The 18,617-nt window shown below is 35.0% G+C and overlaps 2 protein-coding genes across 2 annotated transcripts in view; both read right to left on the bottom strand.

The window, feature by feature from the left end:
* The window catches only part of Prp8 (pre-mRNA processing factor 8), a 28,686-nt gene extending 19,763 nt beyond the window's left edge, over window positions 1-8,923 (bottom strand). The window contains exons 1-12 of the mRNA XM_090108670.1: window positions 8,793-8,923; window positions 8,510-8,709; window positions 6,359-7,247; window positions 5,986-6,236; window positions 5,647-5,809; window positions 4,269-4,486; window positions 3,864-4,090; window positions 3,437-3,581; window positions 2,989-3,170; window positions 2,354-2,560; window positions 1,830-2,120; window positions 1,155-1,347 (exon numbers count right to left, since the gene is read on the bottom strand). Of these exons, the coding sequence (XP_089964796.1) occupies window positions 1,155-1,347; window positions 1,830-2,120; window positions 2,354-2,560; window positions 2,989-3,170; window positions 3,437-3,581; window positions 3,864-4,090; window positions 4,269-4,486; window positions 5,647-5,809; window positions 5,986-6,236; window positions 6,359-7,247; window positions 8,510-8,696 (2,953 nt within the window). The 5' untranslated portion in view covers window positions 8,697-8,709; window positions 8,793-8,923. The remainder of the gene's footprint in view (window positions 1-1,154; window positions 1,348-1,829; window positions 2,121-2,353; window positions 2,561-2,988; window positions 3,171-3,436; window positions 3,582-3,863; window positions 4,091-4,268; window positions 4,487-5,646; window positions 5,810-5,985; window positions 6,237-6,358; window positions 7,248-8,509; window positions 8,710-8,792) is intronic.
* A 2,228-nt stretch (window positions 8,924-11,151) lies between these two features.
* On the bottom strand, window positions 11,152-15,101 carry LOC149903572 (mutS protein homolog 4-like). The gene is made up of 11 exons (XM_090108928.1): window positions 15,030-15,101; window positions 14,620-14,949; window positions 14,439-14,542; window positions 14,249-14,351; window positions 14,049-14,165; window positions 13,863-13,964; window positions 13,672-13,785; window positions 13,521-13,591; window positions 12,384-12,521; window positions 12,103-12,292; window positions 11,152-12,015 (listed from the first exon to the last, which is right to left on the bottom strand). The coding sequence occupies exons 1-11, from the start codon at window positions 15,099-15,101 to the stop codon at window positions 11,152-11,154; spliced, it is 2,205 nt and encodes a 734-aa protein (XP_089965054.1).
* Between the last annotated feature and the right edge of the window lie 3,516 nt (window positions 15,102-18,617).

Genomic DNA, 18,617 nt, shown 5'->3' with positions numbered 1-18,617 from the left:
AGGTAGTATTGTATTTGGTTTTCATCTTATAAATTTTCGACATTCGCAAGTGAATCAAAAACTACAGAGTGCTTCAAGAGAACACAGAATCTTGAAATTTGGAACGAAATAAAGTTTTATGGCGCATCCACACATGCGGCTTTTGGTTGCCGACGCATTTGTGGATGAGAGTGGCAGCCGCCGGTAAAGCCAGCATGTGTAGATGCGCTATTATAGCACAGGTAGAGGAAAAATTGCGAAAAATAAAAAAATACGTCATAAAAACATACAATATAGCTGTGACACAAACATTGTATTAACATAAAGCCAAGTGCAGGTGATCAACCAAGGTGAGGTTTGTAACAAGGGGATGATATTTCTACACGAATCTCCATGCCACAACGCACACAATGGGCAATCACATTGGTTTCTTCTTTCTTCTTGTTCTAACATCTTCATATTTTGCAAAATCATTATAAATAATAATAGTTAAAAAAAACTAAAAAACACGCTTTTTATAGAAAACCGAACTAAAAAATAGAAAATTTTATCAAATTAGTGTATTGTCATCGGTCCTCAATAAATCTACAAAGTTTGAACGAAATCTGGCCGTTTAAAGTGGGTCAAAATCGCGCCCAAAGAAGTCGGTTACAAACAAACAAACATACAGGTGAAGCTAATATAAAGCGTGTAAAAATGTTGTGAAAGCGACCATTAATTCCATGATAACAAAATTATAAACAGCGAGGGCTCTGTGGTCGCCGGCTTCACCCATGACACACTTAACATTTTCTATAAACTACGATACTAGCATGTAGCATACACATCTACCCCTTTTTTAAAAAATAAACAACAATATACACCACAAAACCTGTTTCTAGTCATACTTCATGTCCGTATTCCTCGTGGAGGTAACAGACAATGTCAAACACATTATTAAAAAAAGACGGGTTGCACTCCGGGAGTGCCGGCAGAAGTGAAAACTTGATTATTAACGTTCAGCATATTTGATATTTTGGAATGGTATCCGTCTTACGCATGGAATATAAGGGCTAAAAAAAAGAAAACATCTGTCTTACGCTTTTTAGATCAGGCCACGTGTCCTGACGCGAGTTTAAGATTTTATACCCAACGCCGCTAAAGAAGTTTTCACTTCAAAATAACAATACACATACCTTGACACCACTTATACACGAGCAGCGGCGAGGGCTCAGTGTCCGCGGGTTTCACCCAGGGCGGCAACAGGCGACGCTTATCAGCCTCGTACCAGAGATACTGGTCCAGATACGCGTCCGTTATCTTCTCGAGCGGCTCCACGTCGTACACGGGGACCAGGTGCGAGTAGAGGTCCATGAATTCTATGCCCACCTGTGAATTGTGTGCTAATTAGATATGGAATGTAACAATGCTGATAGGAGCATGATAATTTTATATTTTACTAGAGGTCCACCCCAGCTTCGCCCGTGGTACATATTTCGCAATAAAAGGTAGCCTATGTCCTTTCTCGGGTATCAAAATATCTCCATACCAAATTTCATGCAAATTGGTTCAGTAGTTTAGTCGTGATTGAGTAACAGACAGACAGACAGAGTTACTTTCGCATTTATAATATTAGTATGGATAATGACAAATCTATTTTAATAATATTATTATTATTTATACAATATGCACTTTAACTATTATTTACTGAGTGTGTAACTTTCACATTCTCTCACCATAAAATTATTCAACACAATAATAAATAGTTATACTACTTATATTATAAACGTGATACTCTGCAAGAATATTATATGGATTATGTTTCACAAGAAAATTTCGATGTAAGATATAGCTTATGGGAATGACCCTACCTCTCTAAAAGTTCTCTGCGTGAGCAAGTGACGCTTAATTCTCGACAATGCTTCGTGCGGATTATCGTACGCCTGTTCAATCAGCCCCAGCTCCTCCCTTTGACTCTGGTTAAGCCGCGACTTCACACTGTAAGCTTCTTTCAATCTCTCAAGCGCCAGAATAAGTAATTTTGTATCGTGTTTGTATGAGAGTGGGGGGAACGGTATGGGCGCGAAACGGCGAGACTCCAACCAGTGGACTGTTGTTGTGTAGATAGCTACGGCCTCCTCTGGCGAGATGTAGGGACCATCCTGAACAATAAGAAAAATAAGTAACAGCTTATCCTTGTAAAAAGTGCAAAATAAGTACTCATAAATATTTCACAATGAAATGAATGAATAGAGTTATAATTTCATTGCATAATTGCTGAATTCTTATAATTTGAAATAATATTTCCTTGTCTTTTCTTTCAAACATAAGAGATGTCAAATAATCCTGAAAATAACGTAAATTTTTCCTATCATCAAAATTGTATATAACAAACCTTTAGATAGTTATGTTGTCGCTCCTGTTCAGCCTTCAAGTACAACCGTGTCAGTCTACCGAGGTTCTTCTTACACACAGTCTTATCTACCGTCGCACCTCGTCGTATTCTCTCGCGGTTGTAATGCGCTGTGTTCGTCCACCAATCTGCCTTCATTTTGACGTAGCGGAGGATCATGTTCTCTATGGGCGTTGGTAGGCCGGGTACCTGGGTGTTTGAAATTTACTTTAGGATACATCATACTTATATGGAATAAATCATGTATTGAGTTAGAAATAGAAGTCAGGCAGCCAATGAACACAAAGTTTAATCCATCAGGCCCGGAATCACAGACACAATAGAAAATCTATTGTGTCGCGGTCGGATCTGGCCGTTCGGGGCTCAATGGGTTAATATGAATTTTTGTTTAATTTTTATATGCTCCTTCTATTTCTTATTTTCAATAGACTTTTTTCAGATATTTTCTAATAAAATAGCTACTTCAAATAGTGATTTCGTATGAAATTTAAACTGTTTTCATTGTATATTTCATGCTTGCTAGTAAACATGCTACATGGCCGAAAAAAAAATCAAACATTCCATCATTAGACAGAAAATACCTTTCCTATCATTATAATATATATTTAGTTACAAACCTTCCAAGGAATATTCGCCTTCCAACACCTCCAGGCTTCAGACAGATGCTGCAGGATAGTCCTCGCCTTATTCTGCTTGATACCTTCCGGCATCATGTCCACAATGTCGTGCATGACGGACGCGCGCAACTCGAGGTCGAAGTGGGACTCGACGCGCTGCTTGGTCACCGTTTTAGCGACACCTGTGTAAAAAAAACATATGAGGTAAAGAATATTACGAAGAAATAATTTTCAATACTTTTATTTAACCTACCATTTCAAAAATGTATTCTTTGCCCATCTTGGACAGTTTGTGACATTTTAATAGTGTAATACTTTATTAGGCGGATAAGTTTTAACCATGGATTAAAAAATCGGCCCTTAACGGATAAAAAAATTATTCAAACAATAGTTTTCATAAAAAGAATTATTCATAATTATCATCTTAGGCTTACTTTACAAGTCTTACCTTTCGAGTGTCGTCCCTCAAACTGCCTCGATAGCAAGTTGCCAAGCCATCTCTCCAATAGCGGCGTAATGCCTCTCATAAAGAATAGCCACACTCGCCAACCGGGCGCCCAGAAACCACATCCAGGACCTTTCGACACTGGGCCCTAGTAAGAATTTAATTGAAAATTTAACATACTATAAATATTTTCAATATTGTAGTCAACATCTTAGATTATTGTATGTACTTTACAAACAAAAATACTGTCTAAAAATAGATAGCCGCAATAAACAAAATTACAAGACGTAAGTTTGTTAAAGTTATAAATGCATTTAAAAAAATATTTATAAAATTAAATTGTGACTGTTTGGCATTTAAGGCATCAATAAATTCATTCAAATCATTCATGAGCATTTAAAAATTATAAAAAGATTAAACTTAGACTCACAGTATTGAATCTGTAATAGATGAGATGTTTCAAATCCTTGCACATCCTGATCTGTCTCATGAGCTTGTATTTATACCGATACATGCCGGTAAGCTGGCCGACGTGGGCAAATATGTATTGCAGACCATCGGCCAGTTGGAATGAGTCCACATTGTTAAGTCGGTATTGTACATGAGAGTCCACTATAAGTTTCGTAAGTCGGAGTATTTCACGACACAAGTGGAATGCTGAAAGACAATTATATGATTTATGACAATTTGACAGTTTATTTGAAAAAATTTTTAACTTTTCATAAGAACAAGAGCATATTTTTGTGAAAAATAGCAAAAGTAAGGAGCATTTAATATTCTAAATATGTGTATCTTAAAGGCAAAATTTATAATCGACAATAATATTATAGCTTACCATTTCCGAACCGCGATTTCTTTCTCTCTTTAGTAGTGAGCGTTTTGACAGGCTTCAAGTTGAAGTTATAATCAAGATGGAGATAATTAAGGTTCTTTCTGTGAATGAGCAGGTTCAGCATATTATAGCCTTGTCTGCACACTTGGAGACCAGCCTCCACCCAGTCCAGTGTTGTCGTTTGGAAGAATTTTGTTGATTTGAACGAGCGGAATAAGTATCTGTTAAAGAAAAAAATATTAATTTACCATTTTGGGTCATTTTCATATGAAAAAATTATGGTTAAGTACCTATCTTAATCTCGAATTTTAATATTCCGAATATCATAATCCAGAAAACGTTTGGACATTTTTTCATAACCCCGAATTTTAAAATTTCGAAGTTTTGTTTGCCATATAATCGCAACTCCGAATTTCATTTGCCCATTTCTTTATTTGTACGACGTTTTACAATCCAGACGAATGAATTACAGACATACGAAATCTAAATGCACATAATCCAGATGACCGTAATCCATATGCACGAAAGCCAGATTTTTAAAACACAAATTTTTGAAATACAGTTAATTGATATCCAGACAAACAATGTCCAGATTTTTGAAATTCCAATAAACGATATCCAGCAAAACGTAATCCTTCCAGTGGGACGCAGCACGAACCTAACCTAACCTTCTGAATAGATTTTAACACTTTAACCTTTCTGTAATGGGCAAGTAAAACAATAGCGAGTCGGTTCTGGCATGGGGGGTCACAGTTCAAACCTAACCTAACCTACTGAGTCGAATTTGATACTTAAACCTTTCTGTAATGGGCAAGTAAAACAATAGCGAGTCGGTTCTGGCGTGGGGGTCGTAGTTCAAACCTAACCTACTGAGTCGACTTTGACACTAAAACCGGTCTGTAATGGACAAGTAAAACAATAAATTTACTTACTGACAATGTTTATTTTCAGTCGATAGTAATAGTATAATCACGATTGTATGGAAATCAAATAAAAAGATTATGAAAATCTGGCAATAGTTTATCTGTTATACGATTATATGGGAACCAAATAAAAAGATTATGAAAATTTGGCAATAGTTTATTTGGAAAATGGTACGATGGGAAACAAAAAAAAGTATTCTGAGAATCTGGTATATTGAGATCTGGATTATGAGAATACGGGAAACAAAAAAAAAACTTTTTAAAAATCTGGTTTTGGTGCATCTGGAAATTGATTCATCTGGGCAATTAAAAAAGGAATTTTAAAAATTTGTCATTCATTACATCTGTCTTTTAAAAGTTCTAACAACCGTTTTCGGGGTTTTAAGATTCGGGTAATAGAAATTCGAGTTTTTAATAGGTTACCAAAAATTATGTTTACATAAAAACTAGAGACTTACCGCTTCTTCTGCGGCTTTGGTGGGCGATGTTTGAGCGCATTAAGTACGTAATATTTCAGTAATTTCTGATACGAAACTCGCACTTTTACAGGTTGCCCTGGTGGACAGTGTTCCTTGTACCAGGTCTTTACAAGCGGTACATCGATAGCACGGCGACAACGACCTATGTTAAAAAATAATATCAATTGGTATAAGAAGAATCTACAAAATAAAACGGGCATATTGTGCACTATGTGAAATTAAATCAGTTTACAAAGTATTTAAACTATTGGAAATGGACATGAACAAAACATTGAAATTTGTAGTTATGTTCACTTAAATTTTGATATTGTATCTTACCTGATCTCATATTGAATGGCCTTGGTGCCCATAACAAAGCAATGCCATTTGCTGTATTATCTGTATACAATGCAGTCTCTTGCAAGAAGGGAGTCACTTCTTCTGGCAAAACAAATTCTTCCTCATCAGGCACAGGATCAAGGGATTTGACAGTGTGTCTGTGCGAAATTGGATTGATAAGAGGATCAAAGTAGAAAGCTGGTAAATCTGGATCCTCTGTTTTGATGTATACCACATTTGGTGTATGATACCTGCAAAGAGATGAAATGTTTAACAAGAAGTTTATTTATAACACTGTAACAGAAAGAAAGGTTATGCTAGTTTTCAATTATAATTTGACCAAGATTGTATGATATGTAAAACAAATACTCACCATGACAATTGTACAAAATGTGGCAAATTATTATACAAATATGGGAATGCAATTCTGTATTCAGTTCTAATTGGTTGCCGAATGATGATCTTGTTTATGTCATTAAATTCATTCCAATCTTCATCTCCAGCAGAATTGTCTTTTACCAGAGGTTCAAATTTAGGTCCTCCAGGTATAGCCATATTCAGAGCCTTTGCAGTGAAGAAACTCTTGGAATCAAACAGATAGAAATAATTATCGTCCACTAAATCTGTTAGCAACTGATTTGCAAGTCGATACAATGTCGCCATTTGCGGCAATGTCAAATTCCATTTCCTGTATGTAGAACCATTGACATGAACTGTTCCCAGTAGTGGTTTGTGATCGTAAAACCATGAAGCAACAGCGCCGTCTTCATCCGGGTCCAATTCTATTTGAATTGGCTCTAGAGGTTCCACATCTAAAATATTGTCAGCATAGTCCAGTGGAGGTTCCTCATCATCAAATGGGGGGAATCTCATTCTCTTGAAGTGTCTACGATCTCGCTTCTCGCGACGCATCATGATCCACATTGTACCCCATTGTGCTATATACACTGGTTCTATGACCCATGGAATTTCATTAACAAAGGTAATGGCTCCCGTAATGTGATAAAGAACTTTAACATCTCTGATTTGCTCCCAGGGCATGGGCATATTTTCAAGAAGCTTCATCACAGCATGTGGCATGTATTTCAGCGCACCAAGATACACACGCTTGTCATGTCTGTATTTTCGGCTAGTCATGTCACCATGGTCACGAATAATTTTACGAATGTGTTCAGGTGGCATATCTTCCTTCTGTGCGTCGACGAAACCGAACTTTCGCTTTTCGGCGAAACGTTTTGACTGCAGTTGGAGCCATTTCGTAGCTGTTGAAGGAAAATAAAATGAACTTCCTATATCAATTACTAAAACAAACAAATTCTTCAAAAAAGTAGTGCAGTAGTCCCAAAATTTACTGATTAGAACCAATTTTTTTACAACTTAAGCTGGCAGGCTGTGACACAAACTTATAAATTAAATAGTATTAAAATAAATGTTTGCAACAACAGCACTTTCCACTGATACTAGAATGGAAAACTAATATCCATTGCAAATAATTTACCCCACAGGAAATAGTTTCAACAACAATCTTTAATTGAGAAACCTTAGTGCCTTAAATGGGAATAAGAAATAATAAGCAAATAATAACTAATAACTAGCAAATTTGTTATGTTTGTTTTCAATCCCTTTTATTATAAGGGTGTTTAGATTAAATTGATATATGATTATGAAAGATGATTACAAACTTGTTAACTGCCCTGTCTATGATGCTCAGAGACAGAAAATGTTCATTAAATGAAAAATTTACACACAACTTTTGCACGAATAAAAACCCTCATGTATTGTGGAAATGAAGAAATGCAACAAACAGACAGCAGGTAGTGAATTTGCTTTATACTATACTAGCTTACCGCCCGCGGCTTCGCCTGCTTTGTATAAAACCTAATAAATTATATACTAAAACCTTCCTCTTGAATCACTCTATCTATCAAAAAAGCCCGCAAATCTGTTGCATACTTTTAAAGATTTAAGCATACAAAGGGACATAGGGACGGAAATAGCGACTTTGCTTTGTACTTTAATATATATGTAGTGATTGAAATTTCAAATTAATAATTGCTTATATTTAGTAGGGTGTCTAGTGTTTGATAAATTCTACATATTAATATGTATGAATGTATAAAAGTTCAAAGTTGCATGATAATTATAATCACCATGTTGTTCCCTGTTTACTCGCAGGGAGATGAATGTACAATGTTAATTAAAAAGTAGTTGAGAGGACTGTTACCTATTCTACATAAATTTTATAATGTTATTCAGCTTATAGTGAACACATAGAACCTAGCATGACCTAGTTTGCGTATTTGTGATCCGTAACTAATTCAATAAATAAGAAAAATAACAAATTGATCATTTAAGATTTTAGTATAAACAATCATTCATTTTATAAGCATTAACATAATCATTCATTTTATAAACTAGCAGAGAATCAGAACGATAAACAAGTGTTATTTTTTTCGATACAAACATAAATATATAACCTAAAAAGTTCAACAAGCTTAGCTTAAATAGAAAGAAAGGTGCTCACTCTTTTCTTTTATCTTTTCCTCGGGTATATGATGAGGCTTCGGTGGTTGACTTGGGGGCACTGGCGGTGCAGCTGCAGCGGCGGCTGCATGCGCCTGCAATGCTGCTTGCTGAGCCGCCGCCAACTGCTGCTGGGCCATCATTGTGGCCCAGGGGTTGGGACCCAGCAAATACGGCGGCAGCGACATGGCTGCTACCTTTCTATAAACAAAAACGCGTGGTACACTATACGCTCATCCCTCATACAACGACCGGCAACCAACAAATAAAACTTGTTAACTCACTTTGCCTTTTACTCTACAGTTTATAAAGTTTATTGAACAATCGTTATAAATAACATTGAATAAACTGTATTAAGTAAATTTCACATGTTTTCACTGGTAAAATTCAACGCAAAAAGCCAAACGACAAACGCTTAACGCAGCCATTTGCATTTTTGGCATGGACATAAAAAAAACATTTTGTCTTTGTTTTTCCCAGGGTTACCATTTTATCGATAGTCATAGAGAAAATAAGTATGTATTTCTGTTTCATTTCTGTGGTATTTCTAAACTTCTTCTTCACTTTCTGTGGTTTTCTTTATTGTTTCTATGATTCATTTTGAATGTTTAGCACAATTTATATTAAAATTAATAAATTTATTGAAGTGAAACTTTTTTATCGGGGTTGGAAAATTTAGTGCAACATTTTTTAGTTACGCGTGACATTTTTCCGTTAACCGTTAGAGCGTTTTCACATTATCCGATCCGATATCGGATATCGGAAGCCGATAGCCGATATCCGATATCGGAGGGAAGTAAAATGTATGAAATATGTGCCTGTCTTTCACATTGTCCGGTCCGATATCGGATATCGGAGCCGATACCGATATTCCCAGTGGCTATCGGACGATAATTTTCAGTGTTGCCAACTCAATTTTCGAAAAGGCAAGTATACCAACAGCAAAAAAGCACTAGAGTTTGTGTATTTTCAGTCTTATAGGGCGCTCAATCTTTGAAAAAATTCTTTGCTTTTAACCTAAAACCCTTTCTATTAAAAGAAACCTTTTTTTATTAAGACAACACACATTTAAGTATTTATAGGCATTTAAAATACGATTTATACGGCAGGTATTTTTATTTGCCGTATTAAAATATACGGCAATTGGCTGAACTGAAGTAAACAAAAATATATTGCGTTCTTAAATTCAAATATCTATCTTCGAAAACATTAGTGTCTATCATCTTTATTTTATCTCATTCTGCCTCGCTCCTCCTCCTACTCGGATGTTGGTTGTGCTGTTTATTGTATTGTTGTCATTGAGTGCTTTGTTTTTAACCGACTTCAAAAAAAGGAGGAGATTTCACACCGATTTTATTTTTATATTACATATAAAGTGTATTATGTTATACAAATGACCGATATCAAAACTATTTAGTAAATAGCACATCTAAATAATATTTGTGATATCAAATATTTTTTTACATTTTACTTTTCTTTTTTGAAGTTGTTTTTCTTTATCGTAGTTATTTTTAATGTACATTTACAACTATGATTTATAACATTTGATTTTTTTTATTATACCTTTTTTATCAACTGGCAATTTAGTTTAGTTTTCTCTAAAAATTTCTGGCATCACTCATGATGATATCGGAACGATTTTATCGGACAATGTGAAAGGGCAAATTGTATCCGATATCGGATATCGGCTATCGGCGTCCGATATCCGATATCGGATCGGATAATGTGAAAACGCTCTTACGCGCCATATTTTTCTTATCCCTACCACTCGTGATTCGACGTATTTGTAAAGTTGCATCTCATTCTGCCTTACTCTTATCATTTAGGCGGATAAAAATATAGTATTTTCCTATTTCAGACCTACTCGATATGCACAGAAAATTTCATGGCTTGTAATTTCTACATTATATCATTTTTATGCATCGAGATATTTTTTATACCATAGTGGACTACGGTAGTAAAAAAAATGGAAATACTTAAAAATAACTGCGTTAAAAACAACCGACATCAGTGTTTGGCACCGACTTCAAACCTTCTTCAAACCTATTTAATAAATAGCACATCTAAATAATATGTAGTAATTAATAACATAAAATCTTTTTTATTTTTTACTTTTCCGTTGTTGAAGTCGGTTGTTTTTAAGGCAGTTATTTTTTAATAATTTTTAGTGTATTTTTCAACACGAATCAAACGAGCCCAAACTCGATAGAGTTGAGTCAATATATTACTGAGTTCCTATGGCCACCTTCCGATTTCATCATCAAATCAGCTCTATGTCATGATAATGTTTCATCGCTATCCAATAATTTACATACGTATACAAAATTTCAGCTCAATCGGATACCGGGAAGTGAATCAAAGTTACTTGCTACATTTCAATTAAGTCATCGAGTACAGACAAAAATGCTCATAAAATAAAAACTACTGGTCCTATCTGAATACAATTTTTATGGGACCAATTCGACACCATCCCGCATCGAAAAAAAAGAATCACGTAAATCGGTTCAGAAACCTCGGAGTAATCGGTGTAAATACATAAAAAAAATACCGGCCGAATTGATAACCTCCTCCTTTTTTTTGAAGTCGGTTAAAAAAGAAAATAGTATATAGCTGTTAAAATATTGTATTAAAATTAACTATAATCTACATAATATCCCGAAAAGCAGGTGGTGGAGTGAGCACAAGATTTTCAAAGTGTATTTCATGTATTATTTCATTAATGGTTTCTTCCATCAGTTCTTCATCGCTTGATAAAATTTCACTGCTTTGTTTTGAGTTTGAACTACATTCTTCTATCCTTTGGGTTAAAGCTTCAGCCAAATCTGAATCAATTTCAGATTCTTTATTATAACACTCTATGTAATTATTCATATTTGATTGTGATTCTAGTATATCATCGTTTACGTTCAAATTGTTACTGTTGTCTATTCTATTAGACGAATCTTGCTGATTACCGGAAATTTTATCGTCATCATCAAAATTCATACTTTTATTACTCACTCTTAACTCATTGGAATAGTGTAATTCAAGTTCAGCTCCTGGATTTCTTACATTTTCATCTATTCTACATACCGGCGATTTACAGCTATCATCGTTTTTAGCATCAAGAGTATCCGTAGTATTCAGAAAAGTATTGAGTAATTCTGTTGAAAATTTTACTGATGTTGGATTCATGTTTTTATCGATTACAATTTCCTCCTTGTTATTACTTATACTACTATTCATCACGTTTTTATCATATTTCGCTCTTTCTTCATTATTGCCAGAATTACTATCAGAATTAATAACACTCGACCCTTCTGTTGTATTTTTCGTGTTTAAAATTGTTTTATCATTGCTGCTTTGCATCCTTAGCTTTTCTACTAATTCTGTATTTTCTGACGCGAATTTTTTAACTGCACTTTCCAGATTAATATTGGGATTCTGCCTTTTTTCTTGTGCAATTTTAGCATTGATTCCATATACAGTACGATCATCACATCTATTGTCTGTTAGGTAATGTTGGGGCTGAAACAATACATTAACATCATATAGGTACTATTATAGATTGTAATTAACTATACCTGAGGATTTGTGTTAAATTTTTAAACAAACCTTTTTTCTTGTTGCAATTAATTGAGCCAGTTCCTTAGCCAGGTTCACGGTTTCTTCAGGCAAATTAGTTTTAGCCGCTAAGGCTAAGCCGTAATTGTCAATTTTGGATATTCCTGATTCGATTTTGTGTTGATAAATGAGCCTTTTTTCTGAGTTTTCCGTGTCTTCTTCTGCAACAGCTGTATGTCGGCTGAAAATTTATGTAATTTTTGTTTTTATCGAGGTTTCATTCAATACGATGTCGATGAAACTTAATAAAAGCGTTTTTAAGCATCATTTACTTAACAACGTTGAAATACAGGTCTTCCAGTCTAGTAAGATACATGAAATGTGTTGTAAAAAATGTGAATGCTTCGCTTGCTATTAGCTCTTCGCATATTGCCCATGCAATGGTCGTACCTTCTTCGACTGATGTGCCTCTAGAATATTATTTGTTAATTTTTAACATTTCCTTATACAGGGTGTCTCATAAGTACCCAACGATTTCAAAAGCGTGTCTAGACTAGCCGGCGCAACAGATGGGAGCGGTGAGTGCGGCATTAGCTAGCGCGTTCCAAGGATTTTTAGTTGCCGCCATGTCGTTCACGGGAGAGCAACGCGGTTTTTGCGTTCGCGCCTATTTTCAAAACAATAAATCGCTTATTCGTATCGTCTCAATTATCGATTGAGGCATATTGATGAAACGCCCAGCAACTCTACCATACTCTCATGGATTCGGTGTTTCAACACTACCGGAAAAACAACAGGAAGCAAGAAATCTGGGCGCCCAAGAAGTGTAAGAACGGATGAAAACATTGAGTTGGTGGCAAGTTCGGTGCGACGTCAACCTCAAATAAGAATTATGTGGCCATGCTACGCAACTATTTCGAGCCAGAGCTTCAAGAATGTGAGCATTATAATTTCAGGACATGGTTCCAACAGGATGTAGCCACATCCTATACAACTAACCACTCAACTGAAGCCCTACACCAATTGTTTCCCGAAAAAGTCATTTCAAGAAGGGGTGACATTGAATGGCCCCCCAGAAGCCCGGATTTGACGCCACCCGATTTTTTTTATGGGGGTATCTTAAGTCAAATGTGTATGATAATTCTTCGCAAACTTTGAACGACTTGAAGACCAACATCAGAGAAAAAATTGCGTCCGTAGATAGACCTCTTCTTCAGAAAGTTTTCAGAAACTTTCACCAAAGACTCGAAGAATGTCGGCATCGTAATGGACGCCATCTCAACGATGTAATCTTCAAAAAATAAAAATTCCTTTTGTTTTCTATTAAATTTGTCAATATTATATTTTAAAACCAATAATTAGTTTAATTTTTTGCATCATGAAATCGTTGGGTACTTATGAGACACCCTGTACTTACATACTTACATATCAGACATTTTATTTTGGTACGCATTTTATGATGGTCTTACCTACACAACTCATCTATAATAACCAAGCTACATCGAGTAAGCCCTTTCAATATGTGTTGGATTTCTTTCATCTACAATGAAAATGACGATAAATAATCCTCATAAATTTTTAGGATACAGTTTTATTACAAAAAATTAAGAATTTTTAGACCTCAATTACGTATGTGGAAGCGTTTAACTCGACGCTATCATTAAAACCTATCCTGGAAAAAATACGGTCGCAAAGTCGCAGAACAGCATTTGTGGCTGGAATGAAACAACCTAACTGAAAGGAAAAAAGTTAATTTATTAAAGCTAATAATTATTAAAGTAATTGAAATAATGATCAAATAGTAAGCTTACCTGAGCCATAACTTGCATGATAGCTATTTGCTTGATGTAAATACTCTTTCCTCCCATATTTGGCCCCGTAATTATTGTAAAATTATATTCAGGACTTGCAAACTGAAACATTTCAACCACTATTAATATAAAATCAATAAAATGAAATATGTCTACAGATATTTAATTTGAAATAAAAACTGTTACCACATCATTAGGAATAGGCATAACTTGACTATTATAGTCTAAAAGAGGATGCACAGAATTCCTAATATCCATATAGTCGTTAAAGTCTGGACGAATGTATGAGCCAACTGTACTAATCTTAAAAAAAATACACACACAAATTAATTGGACGTTTACAATTTCAAATGTTAAAAAATTAAGAGACAATCAAATAATATTACTTGCGCTAAAGCTATCAGAATATCCAACTCTGCGACATTTTCACAAAGCTTGTAAAGACTTGGCATAAAAGGTCTCAAGTCCTTCAGTAGGGCAGAAATAACACTAAAAAGGGAAAATGAAGACATGGTATTTTATGTTCGATATGTAGGTCTTTTTGAGAAGGTACTATAATAAAACAATTTTCCATACATATTACTCATTTTCTGAATTTCATTAAGAGCTTCTTTCGCTTGGTGGTCAAGTACAACTAGCTCTTCTGTTGTCATTGTCACAGACGATCCATTAAAATGTACCTACAAAATACTTAATTTACTTGAAATAGATGACAAAATAATTTTTAATAGAGCAAGTAGATCAATATATTATCAACCTGTATAAAAATTGCAGGTAAATCGTTAACATTGAAATCTCTCCTGTTTTTAGGAGCAACAGGTAAAACAATATGAAATCCTTTCATAACATTTTGATTCAATCGAATGGGTAAATCATAAGTCTCGCTAAGTTGTTCAACGATCTTTTGGATATCTTCAATGAGTTCAGAATACGTTCTTCTAGCTACATCTAGAAGGCCATTGATTTCTGGTTTCACAGCAAAGCATCTCTGAAGACTTCCCATAGCACCTTTCTCTAGGTGGGCATCATCCAACAAAACACCCCGTATACGTTCTGCTATTTCATTGTAATGTGGGTTTTCAAAATCCTAATAACATAAGATTTCATTAAATATTCCTAATTTATTGGGAAAGGAAAACAGAAACGCGCAAGGATTTGCAACGGTACCATCTTAATTTTCCTAAGACGACCACTCTCAGCTGGTTTCAGAGCGTCTACCAAATTTGGGACCATATCCATAGTAGTTTTCAAGAGAAGTGTTTGATTCAGCTGCGCTTCTCCATGTTTATCCATTTGTTGGTTTGTCTCTATGCAGAGTAAGAGAATTTTGTCTATTTCAGATAATTTCTTTATAGTGTCCTAGATTAAGAAAAATAGAAGCTTTTTGTAGAAGGACACAATCAACCATTGAAATAACAAAGTTTTCTTTGAAAAAAAAAACGAATTTGAGGAATAAAAACGCATTGATACTTGTAACCCAGACATAATCCCAGAATCATTTTCAATCAGTTCTTGCACTGCATCCAATCGAGCTTCTATAAATTCCTTTTTACAAGAAGGTTGGAGTATCGCAGCTCTCAATGCTCTTATACCACCTACAGTGTAAGTTGGACCAAGAACACCGAGTAAACAACAAGTTGGCCCTGCTGATGGTACTAAAGGCTGAACAAGCTCTAATTGTGTTGCTGTACCTACATCTACGAGTAAATAAACGACATTTTTATTGGGTGCATTAAATTCAGAACTGTAGAAAAAGTTACATCGATTTTAGGTACCAATAATCATTGTATTCTCAGATGAATGATATTCGATTTTAATAGATTCTCTGGCAAAAACTATGCATTGTATGTACTCAACATATTTGAGCACCGCTGCAGCAGCTGTGAGTGCGTAAAATCTGAAACATGGTCATGTTTGAGTTTGAGTTTGAGTTTGCTATAGCAACGAATTTAATACCGCAATAAATGAAATCTATACGTGTCTATAATATAATACTAATATTATAAAGCTGAAGAGTTTGTTTGTTTGTTTGAACGCGCTAATCTCAGGAAATACTGGTCCGAATTAAAAAAATTGTTCGGGTGTTGGATAGCCCATTTATCGAGGAAGGCTATAGGCTATAAATATAATCACGCTAAGAGCAACAGGAGCGGAGCAATGCGGACCTGAAACCGCGCGGAACAGCTAGTAAATTGATAAAGGCGATAAAGGTATGATAATGTTATATGAATGAATTAAAAAATTTAAATTAAATACCACGAAGAATTATAGGTATATCTATTATTGATAATAATCTATAAGTAGGTAACTAGTATATTGATGATGAATATGACGATTTACTTATGCAATACTTGAAGGTAGACTGCGCTATATTGTGGCGCACAAAGTGATTGTATTTGCTGTCTTCCAGTCGCATCATTAAAATGTCGTCTTTGCACAGCTGTTAAATTGATCAGAGGATATTGATCTTTGATCAATTGGTACAATTGGCTGGGCTGTATTCCTTCACAGAATGTATGCGGGACAATTATCTAAAAATATCGCATGAATTTTTAAGGATATGCCAGCCATTATCTATTTAATCAGAATAATCTTATCCTGCACTGTTGCACGTGTCTATATTTACAAATGAAATGATAAATGCCACTTGACTAGCATAGCCTGCTACTTCGTTCGCGTAGGAACCGGTAAAAAGGGCGGTGCATCGGACAATTAAATATATTTAATAACTTGTCTTCTTTTAATAACTTCACTCTCGTCTTATTATAATATAATGACCAAGAGGAAAATGATGGCCATCTCCTCTATTTTTCACTTATAATTTAAAGAGAACGACGTTACATAGTTTGTAGTAAGCACTACCTATTGAGAAAACAGTTATTTTGAAATCAAACACAAACACAAACATTTTGCTTAGATTATATAAAAATAGATATAAAGATTATTAAGTCACAGATACTTTTTAAATTTTTATCACTTACAAAACAGATACCATTAAGGAAGGTTATCAATGATTTAAAGATTATATTTTGCTGAAAGTCACCTCAACAGGGTTGAAAAAGTTTATCTTCGTCATAGTGTGAGTGTATAGCAACGTGTCGCTAAATTGGCAAAGGATTAAATTTGGATGCCGAAGGTCTATAGCAGCCATTCCTATTTCTCCGCGGGCCATACCGCGACCTTCTGAAATAGCTGAAGGTAGGAACTTGTTAAAATATTAGGTACTATATTTAAGTGTTTTTTGTTCTGAAAAGTAGTTAGGTACCTAAGGACTATTTGTATAATATGTTAGTGAGAAGTATTTGTATAATATGTTAGTAAGCTGTGGTGGCTCAGTGGTGAGAACTCGGACTTCGAATCGATAAGTCCGGGGTTCGAGACCAGGCGAGCGCGCAGGAAATAAATTGATTTTTCAATTTATCTGCGCATGTTGTAACATCACCACTGCTCGAACGGTGAAGGAAAACATCGTGAGGAAACCGACATGTCGAAGAATTAAAAAGTTCGATGACATGTGTCATCCGCCAACACGCACTTGGCCAGCGTCGTGGATTATGGCCTGTACCCTCATAGGAGGCCCGTGTCCCAGCAGTGGGAACGTATATGGGCTGATGATGATGTTAGTGAGAAGCATAAATAAAGATTACCGAATGATATCTTTGAGACAATGATGAAATGAATACAAAACTTTCATGAGTTATGAAGAGTATTTTTTATTGATAACATTGTCTTTGATATTATATAGTAAAAAGTAAGTATTTAAGTACTTACCTAAAATTACACTAGCTTCGACAAAGCTTGTGTTTGTCGATCGTGCTGATCGATTTCCGCTGTGTGGTCCTGAAAGTTATCTCTAAGTTATTAACTTAGATATGAATGTTATTCAAATCACTAAATCAATTATAATATTATACATCATACCCCTGCTACTGCTACTAATATATCGTATAGCAGCTGGTCGGTTCTTTGGCGTGCAAAAAGATGAATCCAAAACTGCAGAGTCACTCGCTAAAACGCGGGGCGGTATACGAGAACTTGACGACGAATCCAATTTAGAACTTGATGTTATTAGTCTGTGTTCGTTAATTGTGTATTTAAATAAATTATACAATAGTACCTACATCTATAGGACTTTAATGATTAGGTATACACCGTTACACGAACAACATTTTTTACCTAGTTATTAATGCTTACTTTCTTTTCACCGTTGGAGGTAGTCCTGCGGGTGGTCCCATGGATAATTTTCGTTTTCTTTCTATTTCATTGTTTTTACTAAATTGATATCTAGGACCTTTTGCACAAGATCTTGATGTTTGTAACGAAGCAGACATAATGGGTAATTTTGTTATAGCCCCGCGAATGCCTTGCAAAAATATACAAATTTCAAGGTGAGGCACGGTGAGGTACATTAGTTTGATATAATTTCACTTGATTCTTATTTTCTAATCTTACCCATTGTATCATCTCTCAAAACGAACTCATTTTTTCCTTTGCGCTTAAAGCTAGTACTAAGGGTGCCTCTTTTCACAACATTCATTGTCCAATTTCCAACAACTTATAAATCGTTTCTCGAAATCACCTGACTACGAGAAGTTCGATTAAACTTTTTAAATAAAAGTTCTAAATTCTATTTCATTTATTACTAATAAAATTCAAATATTTCCCGCGTCATTGGTGACTACGTTCTGGAATCTGGAATAACAGGAGTACTGTATTGCGCCAAAATTATACATTTATAATTTATATGTAACTCGT

This window comes from Colias eurytheme, chromosome 13, assembly GCF_061535395.1.
Source record: "Colias eurytheme isolate Ceu_HAF_F1 chromosome 13, ilColEury1 Martin Lab GWU primary, whole genome shotgun sequence".
Lineage (NCBI taxonomy): Eukaryota > Metazoa > Arthropoda > Insecta > Lepidoptera > Pieridae > Colias > Colias eurytheme.
This window is presented reverse-complemented; position numbering and strand designations above follow the sequence as displayed.

What these genes read in the sequence shown, in the direction of transcription:
- LOC149903572 (XM_090108928.1), bottom strand. Translation starts at nt 15,101, where the DNA reads ATGGATATGGTCCCAAATTTGGTAGACGCTCTGAAACCAGCTGAGAGT. An exon ending in GTCTTAGGAAAATTAAGATG is followed by an intron (nt 14,950 to 15,029) that starts GTACCGTTGCAA and finishes TTATGTTATTAG; the next exon opens with GATTTTGAAAACCCACATTA. An exon ending in TAATTGCAACAAGAAAAAAG is followed by an intron (nt 12,016 to 12,102) that starts GTTTGTTTAAAA and finishes GTATTGTTTCAG; the next exon opens with CCCCAACATTACCTAACAGA.